The following is an 18,505-nucleotide window of genomic DNA, read 5'->3' on the forward strand; positions in this document are numbered from 1 at the left end:
CAGTGTAATTTTTACACAGTTTAAACTGTATGATTACTATTATCTATGAAAAAAAGTAGTCTGGTTTGTTTACATGTTCATAGTTGGTGAATTCTCCCAACAAATCAGAAAAGGACAGTCTCGATTATCACTGTCTTGCTGAAAACCTGTGACATTGTTGCTTTTTGCAGTCTTTTAGAGCAGGTCACTATTGATTCACACTTGAACTGCTATCTGAATAAAGTATCATCTGGTTGTGCTATGTCACTGGAATAAGTATAGGCGTAATATTGGCTTAATGCAGAAAACATATTCAATTTCAATTGTAGTATTATTTAATTGATTTTTGTGCATACCTTCCTGCCATATATACTAAGATGACACAGGTAAATAGAAGCAAACTGAAAATCATTGCTAAATATGAAACCTACCCATAATTGTATGGGACATGTAAGTATTGTAAGATTTACATTTACAACATAAACATCTGCCATTTAGGGTTTAAAGTTACTGTCTATGTGGATAATACATTCTGAGTGCTTTTATTGTGAGAAATGACCTTCAGACACCCAATATGTTCCCTTTTTGTAAACAGTAACAGAAAACATATTTACTATTGTATAACCAGCGCACCATTTAAATGCAAATTGCTTTGATAATTAAGAGTTAATTTAATAGTGACCAGAAAAAGTCTGTTATTATTCACATTATAGCAGGTAAGATTTAATAACCTGCACTGCAGGTTAACACTAATGAAATGAATTCATTTAGTAACTAGATATGATATTAACTGTTAGTGTAGGTAAACAAAGGAAACTGGAATCCTACTAGTTTTAAAGGCTGAGAGAATTTGTAAGGAGCACAGTGACAGTGAGGGTGATTAGAGGCATGCAGACCTGTTCTCTGAGAGGCAGGGATCAGCTTGTAATCTATCTTTGTACCTGAGACTCCGCTCGGTGGAGGAGGCATGTACGACACAGGAGATCCTGGCCCGCCATGCTGGAAAGAAACTCCAGAGGACGGAGGAGTGGAGTAGGAAGAAGAGTTAGGAAAGAAAAGAGGCTGGGAAGGAGGAGAGGAGGACAGGCACTGGTTGATGGGAGGCTGTCCAGGATAGACTGAAGATATTGGCTGAGACTGGACGGGTTGTGTGTACTCAGAGAGAAAGCCAGGGGGCTGAGGAGGGGAGGATGGCTCTACTGAAGGAGGTGGATGAGGAGGAACAGAGGAGTACTGAAGAGGCTGAAAGAGAGGCACACCACCAGCTCCATGCTGGTACTGGTTGACCTGGGGGTAAGCTGGGAGTCACACAGAGGATGTTCTGTTAGTGAAAAAACTGTTGCATGTTAAACCAAGTGCACCATGCAACAGGATGGTTACAGTGCAGAGCATGCTGAAGTACTTAATGTTTTGCTGGTAGATTATAAAACACTCAACGGACAAAGAGATATACAAACTGAACATTCTCACTTCCTGTTAGTAACTAAGATTACGTATGACAGCACAGAAGAGATCTGACATTAGTGTTAAACAGCAAAATACTTGTTAGTGTTTCAAAGAATACACAAATAGATTAATTGGTGGAATCCTGTCTCCTTTATACAACTTTTAGCCTGGAGGAGGAGCGTATGCTCACCTAACCTCGTTCACAAGTACAGCACTTCAACACCAGTTTTTTTTTTCTTATAAGTGCAGGTTTAAAATATGCCAAAAATGATCAAACCTGCACAGCTCAAACTTGTGTGTTCATTATGTTGGTCTGATTTGGTTCAATGAAATTAACTCAGTGTGCATCATCGATAAATAATAGCTTCTGTAGCCAGAAATCACAGAAAGGAGACAATAAAAGCAACTTTTATATAATCATCACGTTTTGAAGTTTTCCTCATGGTTTCAGTAACCCAGAGATAACTGTCTGTACACTGATGATTACACTGCAGGCCGGAACTGCAGATAGATGACTCGGGGGCTTTTAAAGATAAATAGTAATTAGATTTCTAGTATCTGGAGTTGAAAACTGGTATTACATTGAGCCCATTTGATGAGCTTTTATCAACAAATATAATTTCGTAGCCCATGATCATCTAACTGGATCATATTGTAGGAATATTCCTGTTTGTTAGGTCAAAAAAAAAAACTTGAATAAAAGTGTATCAAATGTGTTTGAAATGTGCAAGCTGGTAAACTGTTTCTTACTGAAACCACCAAATGAAGCACAAACTGTGCATTGTATTGTTAAGGGTATGTGTGTGTAATAATGTAGTAATACAGAAAATATATATATATATATATATATATATATATATATTAATAAATTTGGACCTAATGTGCAAGACAAGGTTGTTTTACTAAAATGAAATCAATTTTTTTCGTAAGCCAATGCCCTTCATGATAGACAGCTAAGTTCTGGAAGTGAAAACACTTACGCTGGTACTGATGAGAATACATGTAGGCAGGAGGGGAGGAGACCGGAGGAGCTGCAGCCGTGCCGGAGGCTGGAAACCTGTACATCGGGTTTGAAGGCTCCACCTGAAAAAGCAGGGACAACAAATCTGAACTCTTCCTCCTCTGTCCACTGAGAATCAACACTGTGCTCTACAAAAGCAAGTTATGTAGTGATTATAATAAAGCTTAGTTTTGCTAGAGGGCAGAATAGTCTTATGTTAAAAGAGCTTTCACAGATAAAAGTGATGCAATAACCGCACTTCAGTGAAGCTTAATTTGTGCAGAAGGGCATGCATTTTGTTTTAAACCATAAAGAGTAAGCTATAAATCATGCAATGATTCACATTAATTATGAGGTGGCAGCAGAAACAGACTGAATGAAGCTTTTGCACTGTAGCCACGGAAGTACTAACAGGAAGTTCAGTGATGGTAGCTAACAATGAGGGTTGGAAGCCATGGGAAGGTTTGGGATGTGGACCTTTGGCCTGCTCAGTGAAGCTTTTTAATTTGCAAAAAGAAGTGTGTGTCAAGGTTGAATGGGCGGTAATGCTCAGTATACCTTCTGGTCAGAGGCGCTGCCTACTTGAAGAGGAGGAGGGACATTGGGGAGGGCTGTGGGAGTTTGGTTACTCCAGGAGGTGACAGTGGAGGCTGCCCTCATCTGAAGCACACAGAAACACACGGCACATACCAATGATGGCCGCAGCATGGGAGGGGAGCACAGACCAAACAACGCCACAATGCACAAACATTGGACGGGTGGACATAAGAGAGGATTTTATACGAGCCAAGGTTCAAATTACAAGAACACAACATCCTGAAAGAAAGTTTAGACACAATGCTGATAAAAATACCCACAGCTTGTCATTTAAACCCTGGCAAGAATGGACTGGCAAATGATGAAATGACTACAACACATCAGGAAATTAAAATGAGCACTTTGTCAGGTAGTTAGTAAGTGTGGAAATGTCAAATTTAGAGGAAGAACAGGAAATAGACCAGTCTGCCCTCGGGTCTGATATAAACTTAAATCAAGATTCAACATGATTACATCAAAGAACAGATTAATCCACACACATGAACTGGAATTGTAAATTAAGGCTAAGAGAGAGAGATCTTCTCATTTCCTAGATTTAAAGACAGATGTTGTTGAATAAACAAAACTCCCAAGAAAAGAAACTATATTAACTATATTCTATGAAATTGTATTATATTGTATGAAAATGGTTATACGCTTAGAGAAAATCTGTTTTCATTAATGTGGGAAAATGTGGCGATCACTTACTTGCAGTATCTCTTTTTTAAATCCAATTTTTTATTACAGTGTAGTTAAGACGATGTATCTGTGTATGTTTATGCTAGATTTCAGAATCTTATTCTTGGGTAGTTTATACATTTGTATAAAAAATTTGTCAATAAAATCACAACAAATGCAAATCAGAGTAAATTATAGAGAGATAAGAACCAAGAAAATCAGATCTGTGTGTAAACACTGTTATGAGACGTAGTGGCAGCTCTGTGGAACATACTGGCTGGTAATACTGTGGCTGTGCTGGGGCGGAGGCGGATGTAGGCATGGGCACTGGTGCTGCTGGGGTGGGCTGAGGCACCATGGTGGGATGGACCTGGGTGTAAGGATGCCGAAGCTGAGCCCGAGGGGCAGGCAGCTGAGATGGAGCTCTCTGTGTTTGCACTGAAGCTCCAGGAGCCGACCCCTGCTGCCCAAGAGCCCGAGTGAGACGGTCACGAAGCTGCTGAATGGCAACCTGGATGGAGCAAAAGACCTGGGTTAGAGCCTGTCATTCTTGATCAGGATTAGATTGCATATTAAATCATAATAAATGATTTCAAAAAACTAGTAACAGCAATACTTCTCAACTGATCACTTCAGTTCAGTGCAGTTTCCAATAACTGACCACAATAAAAAGTGTGCATGCCATCAAAAAAATACTGGAATAAAATGTTTTTTACTGTTTGCATGTTTGGTACCTCTGTTATTATTTAAGAAAAAAAATAAGATTAAGAATTATGAAACTAAACAGATTGAAAAACATACATTTTTATTGCTTTGCACACAGACAAATTAAATAACTCCATTTGTTATTTAAGTAAAAAAAAAAAAAAGAGCTTAGTAAGCTTTTTTGCCCTCTATTTGACCATGTCTGTCTGGGGTCTGATGGTCCAAACCTGCGAAGTCAAACTCATTTCGCATTGTGGGTCTCATAGAGCCCCCTTTAACCTTAAATGAACCAAACCTGTCAATGTAAAGAGGTTTAAAAACACATTGAATCCCTCAGATGTCTTAATATAAGAACTGACTATAAAAAAATATAAACTGACTATTTAAAAATCTAAATTTCTATTGTTGAACGTGAAAAAGGTCATTTACTGTCATTTAAATGTCTGGATGTTTGCATGGAAAAGAACTTTATTAATGTAAAACTGTTACGAGTCCTGTTAACAGCAACACTAACAAGCTTGGTGAGCAAGCAGCATTTCAACCTGTACAGGTGCACTGCACAGACAGACATGTCTGCTAATCCTAAGTAAGAAGAGCACTAAAATGGTGGAGCAGTCCAGTTCAGTGATGCTTCGTTTAAACTGATGCTTTTTATTAATACCGTAGACCCTGTTCATGGTCATGAAAACAAACCTAAAACCAGTAACAATGAAAAACAGTAGGGATGATTAGGCCGAGTGTATTCATGGAAATTTATATCTCATTAAGGACAAATACTCCCAAATATTAAAATATTTTAAAAAACACACACACTTTTCAGAGAGCAGGTGCAACAAACAGCAGCTGTGTACATACCTGGTTGCTGTTGTCAGGCAGATAGGTGATGGCAGTGGCCAAACTGCCCTGGGAGGCCAGCAGGTTGGCATACTGGCTCATCTTCTCAGCTAGCAGGATGCCGATAGCAGCGGGGCCAGAGCGCTGGGTCTGCTCTACTGCACGCCGCTGCACCACCACTTTCTCCACCAGGTCCTGAGGCACAGAGGCACAATATATGAGCACGACGACGTCAATAATTAAATATGTCAATGGTCACTTCGAGAAATATTGGCTTATTACCAACTATAAACAGTTCATAATCTACAATATTAGTAAACAGCTCCCTGTTTACTTAACCAGCCACTTTATCTACTTTAATTTGGCTTGAGTAGCCAGTTGCTATTTGTGTCTGTGTTCTCTTTGGTGCTGGAGTGGTAGCATATAGTTTTGTCCTGGACTGGAAATGCAGGGACGATGCAGGGTTAGGTGAAGATTTTCCTCAGAATTTCTTTGCAATGACTTATCACTTGAGCCATTACTAATACAAAAAATATTGGTTAGCACAGATTTAAAGTAAAATGAATATTTTTTTCATAATATAACGCAAAATGACGAAATGAAAGGTAGTGACTGTCCTAAGCTCAAAATAGGATTGTTTTGGTTCATTCCCACTGTAAAAGCTCTAATAAGCCACTGTTTAATTCCTGCTAATCAACAAAGAGTAGAAAGACACAGCTGGAGAGAGCTAGTGAACATAGAGGAGTGTTTAGCAGCTAAAAAGCCAGACATATTCCTGGAAGAAACAAAAACGAAAGATAAAAGACAAATTTGTTCAATCAAAGGAAAAGCATTAATAAGCTTGTTTCTGCCACCTTACAAAACAGCTAAACATATGCCACTGCACATTTAAAAAACAAAACATGAGCAGCAGAGCTTCTATACCTGCAGTGAGAGTGGAAAGTGTCCGTTCTGCACTCTGGTCCAGCAAGAGACAAGTTTCTCCACATTGCCAGCACAGATGTAGCACAAACAGGCTTGGGATTGTAGGTCAGCATCTTCTGATGCCTCCAGTCTGTCCCCGAGAAGGTCTTAAAAAAATTGAAAATCAGGATGGACTGAATGTAAGTAAAAAAAATAGATTTATTTATATAGAATTAACAAAATGCCTGGATAGAGAAGAAAATCTAAATACTAAATTCAAACAGTAAGCCTTCACCTTAAAAAAGGTGATCGACCCCCTGATATCCAACAACAAAATACATGTGAACTAACCGCAGAGGGAAGAGAACTCCTCAGGCTGAGCGTAGGTCATGACGGCTGCCAGAGCCTCCTTCCAGTTCTGAAGATCACACGTCTTCAGGATGTCGTGCCAGTCTTTCATTACCACTGCACTGATCAGCTGCAGGACAAATACACAGTTACAACACCAGTAACACGTTCTTAATCAAAAAACACTCAAGGAAGTTTCCCCCAGTTGTCACCTTGGTTATCTTGCTGTGTGATTTTGTAAAATACTTCTTCTGGGTTTTTTCTAAAAGTTCTGGTCCTCCAGCAATGGCCAATATGATGCTGTCCGCCAATCGGTTGTCATGGAGACAAAGCTCCACAGCTCCCTCAAAGTCTCCAGTCAGCAGAGCTTGTGTGATGAGCCCATCCACATCTGGCAAGAAATAAAAAAAACCATTATGTTTAGGAAAAAACCCAGTGGCAGGTGTGAGCTTCATAAATGTGACATCTTCATGTCCAACAAACAAAGCCCTCCTCGAATGGCTTCTGTCTTTACTGGTGTGAGACCTTCAACCAATTTATAATCATATAACAGCTGTCTGCTTTAAATGTATGTCTGAGCTTTTCTTTTATAAAGAGCTGCTTTTTCTTTCTCCTACTGAAAGAAAAGTAAATCCCCAAAAGCAGCAGAATTAGCTGTTAAAGTTCAGACATCTCTAATTAGATTACTTTAATACTGAAGAAAATACCAGTAATAATGAGTCAGAAGAGTATAAGTTTCCACTTAAATCCACCTCCTAGTGGATTTCTTTTTCAACTCTCTGGTGCCTTACTATACACACCTTTGGATTTATCCTGCCACATATCCATACCCATTACAATTTGATGATGGTTAAAATCCCAGGGCAAACAACAAATTACTGAGTTAATGTGTTGAAACACTGACAGTGCTGTTACCTTGACTAATGCTGAGATTGACCCCTCCTGCTGGTGTTGGAGCTGGAGCTCGGACCTCAATAGGGGCTAATGTCTCAGCAGGAATGGGCTCCTCATCAACTGATGCTGTCATCTCCTGTAACAACAGAAACATGTAATGATGCTTCAATCTTTTCTCCAGCCTTCAAGTGTTCCAGGATACTAAAGATTTTCTAACATAATGAAAGGCCCTGAGGCTAAACTTAGTAACAGTACAGTTTCATAATCATAATTTAGCAGGTTACCATGCCAACACTTGCTCACTAGCATTATAAAGTGCAGCTGAGACTCACTGAAATGTCCTTAGTTTTGTAAATTTCAGAAATGTAAGATTATGCAAAGTCATGGGATCAACAATTTCATGACAGGCCACCCCAAAGATGCTGAGATATTTCATTTAAAACACCAACTGCCAGTCTCATGATAACTTTAGTGAGCCCTCCACATTCCTGGCACAGTGGATACCTGTGCCAAATTTTTTGCTATTTCAATCAAGTAAATGTTGAGATTGTATAAAGCTTGATGCCAAATGAAAAGTTGCCATAGCAACAAGGGTATACATACCAAACGTTCTAAAAATTCATACAGTTTTTTCTGAGATATTTCAGTTTGGACTAACCCCTTGAGCATGCCTAAAACCAACCCAGAATCCATCTATTCCTGCATGAAGAGTCAAACAGTGTTAGTAATCAGATTACATGGTTCATTAATTATAAAAAAAAATATGCACACCCAGACAGGTGTTTTCAGCTTTCCGTAGTGTTCAATCAGTTTCCAATAGGTTGTTTTAATATTTAAGGTGACAGCTCCACATTACAGCCAAAATAATTTTGGATTATTTTTTGTTCATTGAGTTTTCTCTATTATAAATTTAAACAATGCATTATCTTAATCACATTTTATTACTAATTCATGGACAGCTGTGGAAATAATGCTGAATTGATTCTCCTCAAATTATCTGAAGTTCATTACTGAAAACAGCTAAAAGGTTTGCACTCCTGTAACTTTGCTGCTCAGCTCTTTTTAATGGGGAAACAAAGGTGTACCTGATCTAAGGGGATCTCTTCCTCCTCTTCCTCCTCATTCTCATTCTCATCCACCTCCTCCTCTGGGAGAACCTGATCCAAATTTGCATATGGCTCACTGCGAAGAGCATCTTCTGGATCTGCCGCTGGTGCTGCTGTATCCTCATCCTCTGCTTCAGGAGTGGAATTGAGATCAAGCATGGCTGCAGGCTGAAGGTTTACAGCAGCAATCATGTCAAATGCTGCCTCTGGAGTGTCAGCAGACGGCATGAAGCTGAGGTCTGCTAATGGCTGCAGCGTGGCTGGAGCGGGCACATCCACCTGAACAGAAGAGGTGGAGATGGATTCAGAGTCAACTGCATAATATGATCTGCCACATCAGGCTGAGGCTGGGATGTGTGCATCACCAGAAACAGTATGGATTCAGCTTACTAGGGCAGCCAGGTCAGGCATATATTATTTGATTGGTTTCAGCTAAAAAAAAAAAAAAAGTGTATTTAAATCAACATTTAGGGAAATGTAAATTTCAAACTGGGATCAGAACCTAAGTCAGACCAATATTATTTTCCATATTTCAGAGAATGAAGACAAATGCAAAATCACTAGATTTAGCACTGGAGTAAAGCTCCTATTTGAGGTCACTGGTGGAAGCAGATGCACAAACACTGCAATACAGTTATACAGAAAGTGAGCAGTGCATACAAGCGCGTGTGACAGAGTGCTTTCCTAAAGTGTGCAGCACTGCAGACTCAAGAATTTCCACTTTTTTGCTGTGATTGTGACTTTCAAACATTGAGCTTCCTCTGAGTAATGTCAAAAAGTGAAGTTGAATTTATAGCATTGAAACACGACTTTGTTGCTTAAAACACTTCCCATATTGCAAAACATAAGACAGAGACAAACACTTTACATCTTTTCCACTGTGAACTGAGGCTTTGACAAGCTGTAATTACTGCCAGCAGCAATCAGTCAGACTTTTTTATTCTTCTGCCAGTGAACAAATGCGAACAGATCAGAACAGGCTGAGCTGAATGGAGACCAATGTGGGGTGAAATATGGACTGCATAGCATAGCAGTGTCGTGAAAATACATGTGAGGAGCAAATAAAACGATTACATCAATGTAAAACTTTGCTCATTTAAGAAATGGTCTTGGAATGGAAAGACAAACATTTTAAGACCATAGGAAGTTTTTTAGAAGGTAACAGCTACATCCTTTTAAAGAGGCAGGCTGACCCTTGTAGCAGCTTTTCATTATGTTTAATGTTTCATGTAGTGTTGCATTTGTGTGCACCTGATAAATGTGAGCGTGATGTGATATGGTCTTTCAGTTCGGTTTTTGGAGTCCAACAAAACATGAAGGAAATGTTACATTATTGAGCTGCTAAGTCTTCCTGCTATGAAACTGGTGACACTGTGTGTGTAGTCCTTGTCTGGAAACCTGAACAGCAGTTTAGTGATACATTTTCCAGTATAAAACTGCTACTATTCATCATTAGACTGCAAACATTATGTTTAATGGGTTATCTGTACAAATTGTTATTAACTTCACTGACTGAGATATAATTTTGCTGGTTTACCCACAGAAGGAAATGTCAGATGAGCCAGAATCATGTCAATAATGTTTTGATATCCATATTTCTTTCTTGCTACTAGGAAAAGCCTGGAAAGGTAAGCCTGGCTGTATCCCAATATTAGTTTCATTCCAAAGTTGAAAAAGCAGGAGTTGTTGTTGGATTAGGGTTTGACTTTTTTGAGTTGCTTTTGTTTGTGAGGATTGAGGGGGGAAAAAATCTTTCAGTTTAACTTTTTGGTGATTTCCTGCCTCTTTGGAGCAAACAGATGAGATATAATTGGAAAGGCCAGGATGTCCTATCTCGAGCACACTGGGACTTAAGTCAAAAGATATAGACCAAAAACAAATGTACATTACAGAGGACATAAATGAATAAGCTGAGTCTCAGGAGAGACTTAAAAATTACAAATCTCTGTTGTTGTTAGGGACAAATGCAATTGCATAGCAGGATACTATACATGGGCCAAACTTCAGTCAAGAGAACAACTGAGATTATTCATCCACAATACGAGGTTAGTTATTAATATACTGCAACAACATGGGAATAGAGCAGCTGCGAGAGAATTCAACATTAATGAATCAATGTTACGGAAGTGGAGGAAGCGCAGTTTTTGGCTTTCCCCATATTTCAAAAGTGCTTCATCTCTTTGCTATGACTGTCGCCCGGCATAATTTGCAGATTATAATGGTTTTAGCCGCTGCGATGCTTTCGACCAAAACAGGCGCAGCTTAACGACATCATTAACATGCGCTATCGCGATAGAGCGATATAGTCAAAATCTCTATCGTTGGCCAAATTTATATCGTTTCTATCGTATATTGTTTATATCGCCCACCCCTAATCTTAACTAAGAACGGAAAAAAACTACTAAGAGCAGTTAAAGAAATGACAAGAAAGCTTGCTAACAAACTTCAGGCTATGTTAAAGGATAAAGGTGATCACACTAAGTATTGACTTTCACATTCATCTTTATTCATTTTTAAAGGACACACATCAGAGTGGCATCCTTTATCTCTGATACCCCATAAAGAGATTTAATGCTGAGATACTCCTTTAAAATTCACAATATAAGATTAGCTGCTTTGACAAGCTTACCTTCAGGGGATTGGCAGACTGCTCCTCTAGTGCTGCTGAAATCTGACAACAAATGGATAAATTAATCACAAGTTCAACTGAAAAACATGTGTAGCATCATATTTCACATACAGATGAACAGATAACATGTCGCACCTTTAAAGCCAGCTCCTCTTTGTTGTACCCCAGAAGTTCCAGGTACTTGCTACGGATGTCACTTTCAAAATTAACCTTAAAACACATAACATCCACATTACCATTATCCACACAAATTTCAGCAAAAACATTATTGATTAAACATTGTGTTTTTTAATGCTTCCTCATACCTTAAGGAAAGACCAAACAGTTTTTTCAAACTCATTTTCAGCCACGTCGATCTTTTCCTGGCAGAAGTCCACGAAGTTACCTGAACTCAGAGTGGCCTGCAGCTGGTCGGAGCGCTTCAGAAAAGCTGTTTCTGTAACAACCTGGCTCACGTGCACAACGTGAGAAGTGGGCTGCTGAGGCTGCTGGGGGTTTGGTTTTGTATTCTCCAAAGATATCAGCTTCCCACCAAACTAAAAGGAAACAAATCAAAAAAGATTTCCAGTGTGCTTAAAAAAATAAAAGCAGTCTCACCGTATTTTTGATCAGAGCTTAAAGAAACAGAACTCACTGCAAACGAGGCTCCCACAGGTTGGCAAATCCACCTGGGTGGCTTCTTCAGGGGGTTGACTACAGCTGGAGTAGCTGGAGTCTGAGGCAGCTGCAGGGGAGGCAACGTTTGCCCTGTCCCAAATGGATCCATGTTCCCAAACGAGTTGCTTATCTGTAAGAAACACACAGAGCCGAGGTAGACAAATTAATATGAACAAAAATAAATAGTTCACAGTTCTGAAAAAAGAGAGAAAGGATAAGTGTGGTTAATTTCAAGCTGACATTAAACTGAAAGTTTGTTCTGGACTATTTAAAATCCCCCTGGTGGTGTACAAAAGCAAAACTACTATAAAAATATTTGGAAAATATATATATTTTCCAAATATTCAGGGACCCGACTGTAAGTCTAATATAAATGATGCTACTCTTATAGTTGTTTAGATGTTTAACCCTGGTTAAACATCAGGGCAACCCTGGAGAACCAGGGTTAAACATCTCCAAATGTTTAACCCTGGAGAACCCATGGGGTCAGAGCCGACCCCATTGGTTTTCTAGGGAAACCATGGGGTCAAATTTGACCCCATGGGTTCTCCAGGGTTAAATGTTAAATGTTGTTTTTAAAACAATACTTTAACAGTCGTCGGTTTAGCTCAGTCTGGGAGCTTTTGAGTCTGACTTGCAGCCTTTTACTGCGTGTCTTCCCCACTCTCCCTCCCTCTCCACTTCCCTGTCTATCTTCACTATTCACTCCCAGTCCACTGTTCTTTCAGTGGGCTGGTTTCAGTCATTATGCAAATGTACTGTTTATAAGATTGGGGAAACTTGCAGTCAGCTGAGACTGAAGAAGTCACTTGGATGAGTGACAAAATGTTTCTCCCACTGAAAACGCTACGTCCAGATGAACAGAATCAACTTTTGGAGATATCTTCACTACTGCTATCCAATAAAGGCGAAATGCCAAAAAAAACCCAAACAATACTTTTATTTCAGGAGACTTAATCTTACCTGGTCAGCGTGCCTCTGGCTCTGTGCCTGGCTGCTCCCTCCCATGATGGAATAGATGTCGATGTGTCCGTCGAAGCCCGCGGCTGACAACACAGCGGGGTTTCTGGGACACCACTGGATGTCAAAACACCACTGGCTGCTGGTGGGCAACTCGTACAAAACCTGAGGATTCAAGAAAATGACTTTTCAACCTCAGTGGCAATCATGAAATGATAACTGTCAGGCTACAAACATACACACACACACAGAATTTTCACCTCTGCTGTGTTTGGATTCCAGCACAAAATCCTGCTATCCTTCCCACAGCTCAGAAGCAGCTCAGGATCTGCTAAGCTCCAGGCAATGGCCAGGATACCCCTGTCAAATGAACGGTCAGATGAAAAAGACCACAGTTACAATCTTTTTTTTCACATTATCAACACTATTTAAAGGTCTAATGGTTCTTACTTAGGTACAGCTGAATTTTGAAAAAAGAAATCTAAAAAATTCTTTGAACTGCACTAGACACTGCAGGTTTTCGCAAGCATAGCTCAGACAGGAGGAAACAGTGTATTTTATGGACTAGTCGGCAGCAGTTTAACAATGATGCAACATTGAGTATTCCAGCAGCAAGAAAGAGTAAGTGGGCTCAAGTGTTTGTTATATCTTAGAATTATATTAGCTTATGGATCAAAGGAATATGATATATCGGGCTCTGGATACGCACATAAAGCTTGTTAGAAAGATACATTTAGTCTGCTTTGGTCTTGTGGTGGCAGATTTATTTTCTCATGTATTAATCGCATATTTAATCATATCACATTAGTTATAGTAATATCACTTTCTCACTTTACTATAGTAAGAGCACTCCTGTCACTAGTTTACATGCATGTGGAAAGTTAACACAGTGAGGCCATTGTAATGGGAGACGTTAAACAGATAGTGAGGCTCCTTCTGCTTATCAGGGATGTAAATCCTTAGGTGATGGCTAAGCAGAAAACAAGGCCATAATTCTCTTGGTGAGGGAGGAGGTATAGCCCCCCCCATGAGAGGGGCCAACATGTAAGAGTTTGAGGAATGTTCTTTGTCTGTGTCTCTGTATATAAGATGTAAGGGCGGTGGCCACAATTCAGAGATGGTCCTGGTGTTTCACTGGGATGCTCTCTCCACATTGCAATGTGTTTATTAAACCCACTTCAAATCAAGCTCACTGGGTGTGTTGCAGGTTATTGTTAACATTTCCATAACAATTTGGCGTCACGAACAGGATTCCTCACTTGAGTTTCGCTGAATCGCAGGTATGCGGTGACTGGCCATCCTGGGGGAAAATTGTCCAAGTCCCACCGTTCTTTTGTTTTCAAAAAAGGGGGAACCGCTAGAGGCCTTCAGCGACTCACACATGCAGGAATTTAACGAACTATGAGGAAAGAAATGGGAAAAGAATCTGCAACGGTGAGCTGTTTTGATTTGGGGGGAGTTTTCAAGCGGACCACAAAAAGGTTAAACCTCAAAAAAATGACGCCTAAATTATGGATTGTCGTGGGAAGGACTTTTCTGTCCTTGGGAAGGACTTTTCTGTCCTTGGGAAGGACTCACCTGTCCTTGGGTTTATTGTTTTTAGCACTTTGTACCGAAGCAAAGGCTGCAGAGGGGACGCCCGGCTGCAATGGGTGCTGAGCTCAGCAAAGCGGCTACAGGAGCCGTGGGGAGGTTGTGTCCCTGGAGGTGGTCTGGGTGAAAACTCCAAATGGGTGAAGTATGTGTTGTGTAAGAGAAAGATGTTGACAGGAATAAGAGGTTTTTTTTGTTTGTTTGTTTGTTTGTAGTTTTTTTTAAGTTGTTGTTGCTTTTGTTGTTTTCTTTTTCCTTTTGTTTTTTTTGTTTTTGTTTTGGATGGACCACTGGGAGGGAAACCTCAGGAATACGACACCTAATTTCAGGACTGTTGTGGGAAGGACTCTGTCCTTAGTTTATGGTGTTTAACACTTTTGCACCATAAGGAAAAGGCTGGACGGTGAACACACTTGTCCACAAAGCTGAGGTCAGCAGTACGGCCACCTCCGGGTGGTCCGGGCAAATCCAGGATTTGATTGCATGATTTTTTTTCTCTTTCAGAAATATGGGAAAGAATACGTACAGTATGAAGTGTGTAGAAACTGAAGAATGCAGTAAAGAGAAGTGTGTGTGTGTGAGAAGAGCTGTGTGTGTGTGTGTGTGTGTGTGTGTGTGTGTGTGTGTGTGTGTGTGTGTGTGTGTGTGTGTGTGTGTGTGAGAAGTACTATGGGCATGTATATAACCGAGAGTGATGGAAAGAGATGTGTTAAAATGTGGATAGAAGAATAAGAGAGGGAAAGTGTTAATGAGCAGTGATGAAAATTATATTAAATAAATGTTTTAGTGTGTTTGTACAGGTGGCTACGGAACTGGATCAATGTCCTCCACAAGCACAGCGGCCGGAGCAAAATGATAGATTAACATAATTGGAACCACACCCAGCCTGTGTTTTGGCTGAATATTACACAGCTTCACTCCATGTACACCTTACGATGAAGAACAAGCTTCGAGGACAATCAATCTCTCCCTGAAGAGAAAATGCAGTTCGAGAGCAACTGCGTCGACTTCAAGACTCAACAATGTGAACACACAGCAACACTGCCCTAAACCTTGAAGGGTTCAGCAGCATGTACAAATATCATGGATGGATTGAAGTATGCGCTCCCAATCACAAGCTCGGAGGTACACCAGCGACATCACTGTGTGTGAATGGACTTGAGAAGACTGTCTGAGTTTCACGTTTGCTATACTGGGAGCTGAAATTGCAAAGGAAGAGACTTAAAAGAGTGAAAGACAAAAGGCAAAGCTGAAGAAGAACGGCCCACTGGGTCCCTGACACGCCACAACTGTGAACTGCTGCAGATGTGGGAGAGAGACAGAAGCTGTGAGAAGTGGGGAGAAGAGAGCATGGAGGAAAAATGAAGACTGTTGTTGTTAATGTGAGAACACATGAAAATTGGGTTGGAAAACTGTGGCCGGCTGTCTTGTGGAGGTTGATAAAGAGTCCGTAGGATCGCAACAAAGGTAAAAATAAAACGCACACAAACACACATAAACAGAGAAATGTGAAGGAAAGGCAGCTTTAAGGACATGCCCTGCTGAATCTGCAGCTCCACTGCACACACATCCATTAAACCTGCCTACTAACACACACACATGCAATGAAGATCAGTTTGTTATCTGTCGTCAGTGTTAAAATTGTGCAAATTTCACAGACACTTGTTATCAAATGCTGAGTGTATCCACTGCTGACAGTTAACTCTCTAGGTTGCAGGACAACAGTTTAACTTTTGTGGAAAAATCAGATTCTGGTTTGACCAACCAGTGATCAGACAATAAATTTAGTTGTTAATATAGTAAATTGGGAGATGTTTTCTGCTTGATTGGTGCAGCACAAGTAATTTACTGTATGAAGGAAATTCTCTTTTGTGATAATATTTTGAACATGCATTTCTGTTGTCCTGTCAGCTTAGTGAGTTTTTAGCTGATATGCAAATGAGTTTATTGTTACTAGATCAGGGAAGGATGGCTGGATTATAAAACAAGTGAATAAGATGTAGCAGAGGGTTAAAATTGGTTTCCTGTTTCTGATGTATGGGTGAAGCTTGCACCCAGATATACACTCTGATTACATGAGAACAAACCTGTTTTGTGAAATACCTGACAGCATGTTACATGTTTTATGTTTGGAGAAGAAAAAAAGGGGGAAGAAATCCACATTCCAGTGATAAAACATTGATATGAAGTGTTTAGGAAGCTTTTAATGGTGAACATTAGCGTTGTTTGAACTGTGCAGCTACTAATAAAAAAAGTTTGTGTTTAGCAGGTGGAACTATGTTGGTTGGCCCCAGACTTTCCACAATTGTGTGATATTCTGGAGCACTTGTGGACAACCAGTAAATATGATGTGGGGAAAATGAACAAAGGTAGTGACTCTTAAGTCTGATTTCAGACCATGTAAGCATCAGTTATTAATTAAAGCCAGAAGCAGTGACTGCAGCACTGCATGGCGGGTTCTAACCCCTACAGCCTGTTATTTCACCTGAAGGCAAAATTTTTCCTGTGATTTTTCAGGTAGATTTTGGGGTTTTTGTTTTAGTACCAGGCTGATTCTGCCAGTTAGAAAAAGAAAAACAACCTAAACCTAAGAGAAAGACTGTTTTTTGGGGGGGGGGGGGTTTTTACACTTAGACATGTCTGGAACCAGGCCTAATATGTTTTGGTTTTTTTTTGTAACAGTGCACTTAGGGGAAGAAAACCTGCCAGGTATCATCCCTCTGGGGGTGATATTTTGTGTGTTGATGATTTAAAAGCAGGCCTGCAAGATGGGGGGCAAAAGCGCTATAAAATACTTTAATTGAGAGCAAATATAAGGTGAGCTTCTCTAGATTACAATTGGATTCTGAGAAAATTCACCTACATAGGACGTTGACCATATTAGATGGTAAATCCTGTGTTTAAAAGGATTGTAGCGATTCAATCCATTTCAAAGCAATGAGAATTGTTTTTGTTTTTGGAATGACGAAATATTGCTGTCAGTGGATATTTAAATTTGTGCGCGGTTTTCCACTATCAGCAATGATCGTTATGAATGCATGTGACTAGATGAATGCATGTGATTGGTATAAATGCAAATGCAGAGGACTGTGGCTGGACTGATGATGTGGACTAAATGTGACTGACTTGAAATTGAGAAGACAGTAACTATTTTAGGATTAGTCACTTCTAATGCCTAATCCACCCAAACAGTGAAAAAGGGTGGATGTATGTGTTTTTGTTTGCTTGTTTTTGCAGAAGCAGAAGGATGACAGAGACCAGAGGAGGAGAGACTGTAGGTTTACATGAGTGTGGGTGGGCCTTGCAAACTTAACCCTTACGCTGCTACTTTTTTGTTTTACTGATTTCGTGTGAAAGAAACTGTTTTTACTGGCTGCTTGTTGGTTATGGTAACACACTGTATTGTTGGAAAATGTCAAATGTTAGAAGTTGGCAGAAAACATAGCGGCCTTGAAGAGCGTGCAGAGAAGGCCAGCCCACATCAGCAGCAGTTAAGCTATGCTCTGATTAACGGCTTTCACCCACCCACTGCTGACTTCATTAGGAAACAAAATTTTAATCAAAACACAGACGGGTCCGTTGAATGCATGAATTGGGCCCGCCATGTGCAGGAAGTCACAAAGCTCTGACCATAGATTTATTTGAGGTGGATAAATGCTAAAAGTAGTGAGGTTGCACCTCTACATGACGACAGGGTGGATGTATCTATGTGAGTTTCTCTGTTTTTAAAGGAGTGGAAAGATGACAGCAACATCCTAGGTTGTGTGCTGATTTAACCTTTTAAATGCCACTTTCTGTGTCTGTGAATTTACCAGCGGAGTGTTATTATGACCTAGTATTGCCAAATGCAGAGGTCACTGTGAGAAAGTGTGTATACACCTGCTTGGCGCTAACATTTACATTCTCTTTTCTATAGCAGAGAGTTCATCATGTGATCTGATTCTGTGATTTATAGTAGGACACACAACTGGTTATTTTTTTTTCTCACAGGATTACTGGGTTTATGTGTGAAGGCAACTGTGATTGCAGGTTATATGTTGGTTATGCAATTACACTATGTTGTTGAGAAAATGTTGGAGAAAATGTGAATACAGTGTCAAACATACTGTGTTTGAAACCAGTATTACCTCTTTTACAGCAGAGTGTTAACTTTATGATCTTTTTGCAGCACCTCTGGAATCTGTTGATCCAGGAACA

At 40.0% G+C, this 18,505-nt stretch overlaps 1 protein-coding gene across 10 annotated transcripts in view; it reads right to left on the reverse strand.

The window, feature by feature from the left end:
* The window catches only part of sec31a (SEC31 homolog A, COPII coat complex component), a 32,555-nt gene that overhangs the window by 5,111 nt on the left and 8,939 nt on the right, over positions 1-18,505 (reverse strand). For 3 of the 10 annotated variants that reach the window (XM_085168582.1, XM_085168580.1, XM_085168581.1), the window contains exons 8-23: positions 12,976-13,075; positions 12,719-12,880; positions 11,733-11,885; positions 11,404-11,634; positions 11,234-11,308; positions 11,099-11,140; positions 8,449-8,748; positions 7,385-7,499; positions 6,682-6,860; positions 6,473-6,599; positions 6,143-6,288; positions 5,240-5,413; positions 3,954-4,190; positions 2,984-3,085; positions 2,406-2,508; positions 876-1,277 (exon numbers count right to left, since the gene is read on the reverse strand). In XM_085168582.1, the coding sequence (XP_085024708.1) occupies positions 876-1,277; positions 2,406-2,508; positions 2,984-3,085; positions 3,954-4,190; positions 5,240-5,413; positions 6,143-6,288; positions 6,473-6,599; positions 6,682-6,860; positions 7,385-7,499; positions 8,449-8,748; positions 11,099-11,140; positions 11,234-11,308; positions 11,404-11,634; positions 11,733-11,885; positions 12,719-12,880; positions 12,976-13,075 (2,648 nt within the window). Of the gene's footprint in view, positions 1,278-2,405; positions 2,509-2,983; positions 3,086-3,953; positions 4,191-5,239; positions 5,414-6,142; positions 6,289-6,472; positions 6,600-6,681; positions 6,861-7,384; positions 7,500-8,448; positions 8,749-11,098; positions 11,141-11,233; positions 11,309-11,403; positions 11,635-11,732; positions 11,886-12,718; positions 12,881-12,975; positions 13,076-18,505 lie in introns of all 10 variants that reach the window. The other 7 variants (XM_085168584.1, XM_085168583.1, XM_085168588.1 and 4 more) reach the window with 5 other exon arrangements.

The sequence above is a fragment of the Neolamprologus multifasciatus genome, chromosome 7, assembly GCF_963576455.1.
Source record: "Neolamprologus multifasciatus chromosome 7, fNeoMul1.2, whole genome shotgun sequence".
NCBI classification, from domain to species: Eukaryota; Metazoa; Chordata; class Actinopteri; order Cichliformes; family Cichlidae; genus Neolamprologus; species Neolamprologus multifasciatus.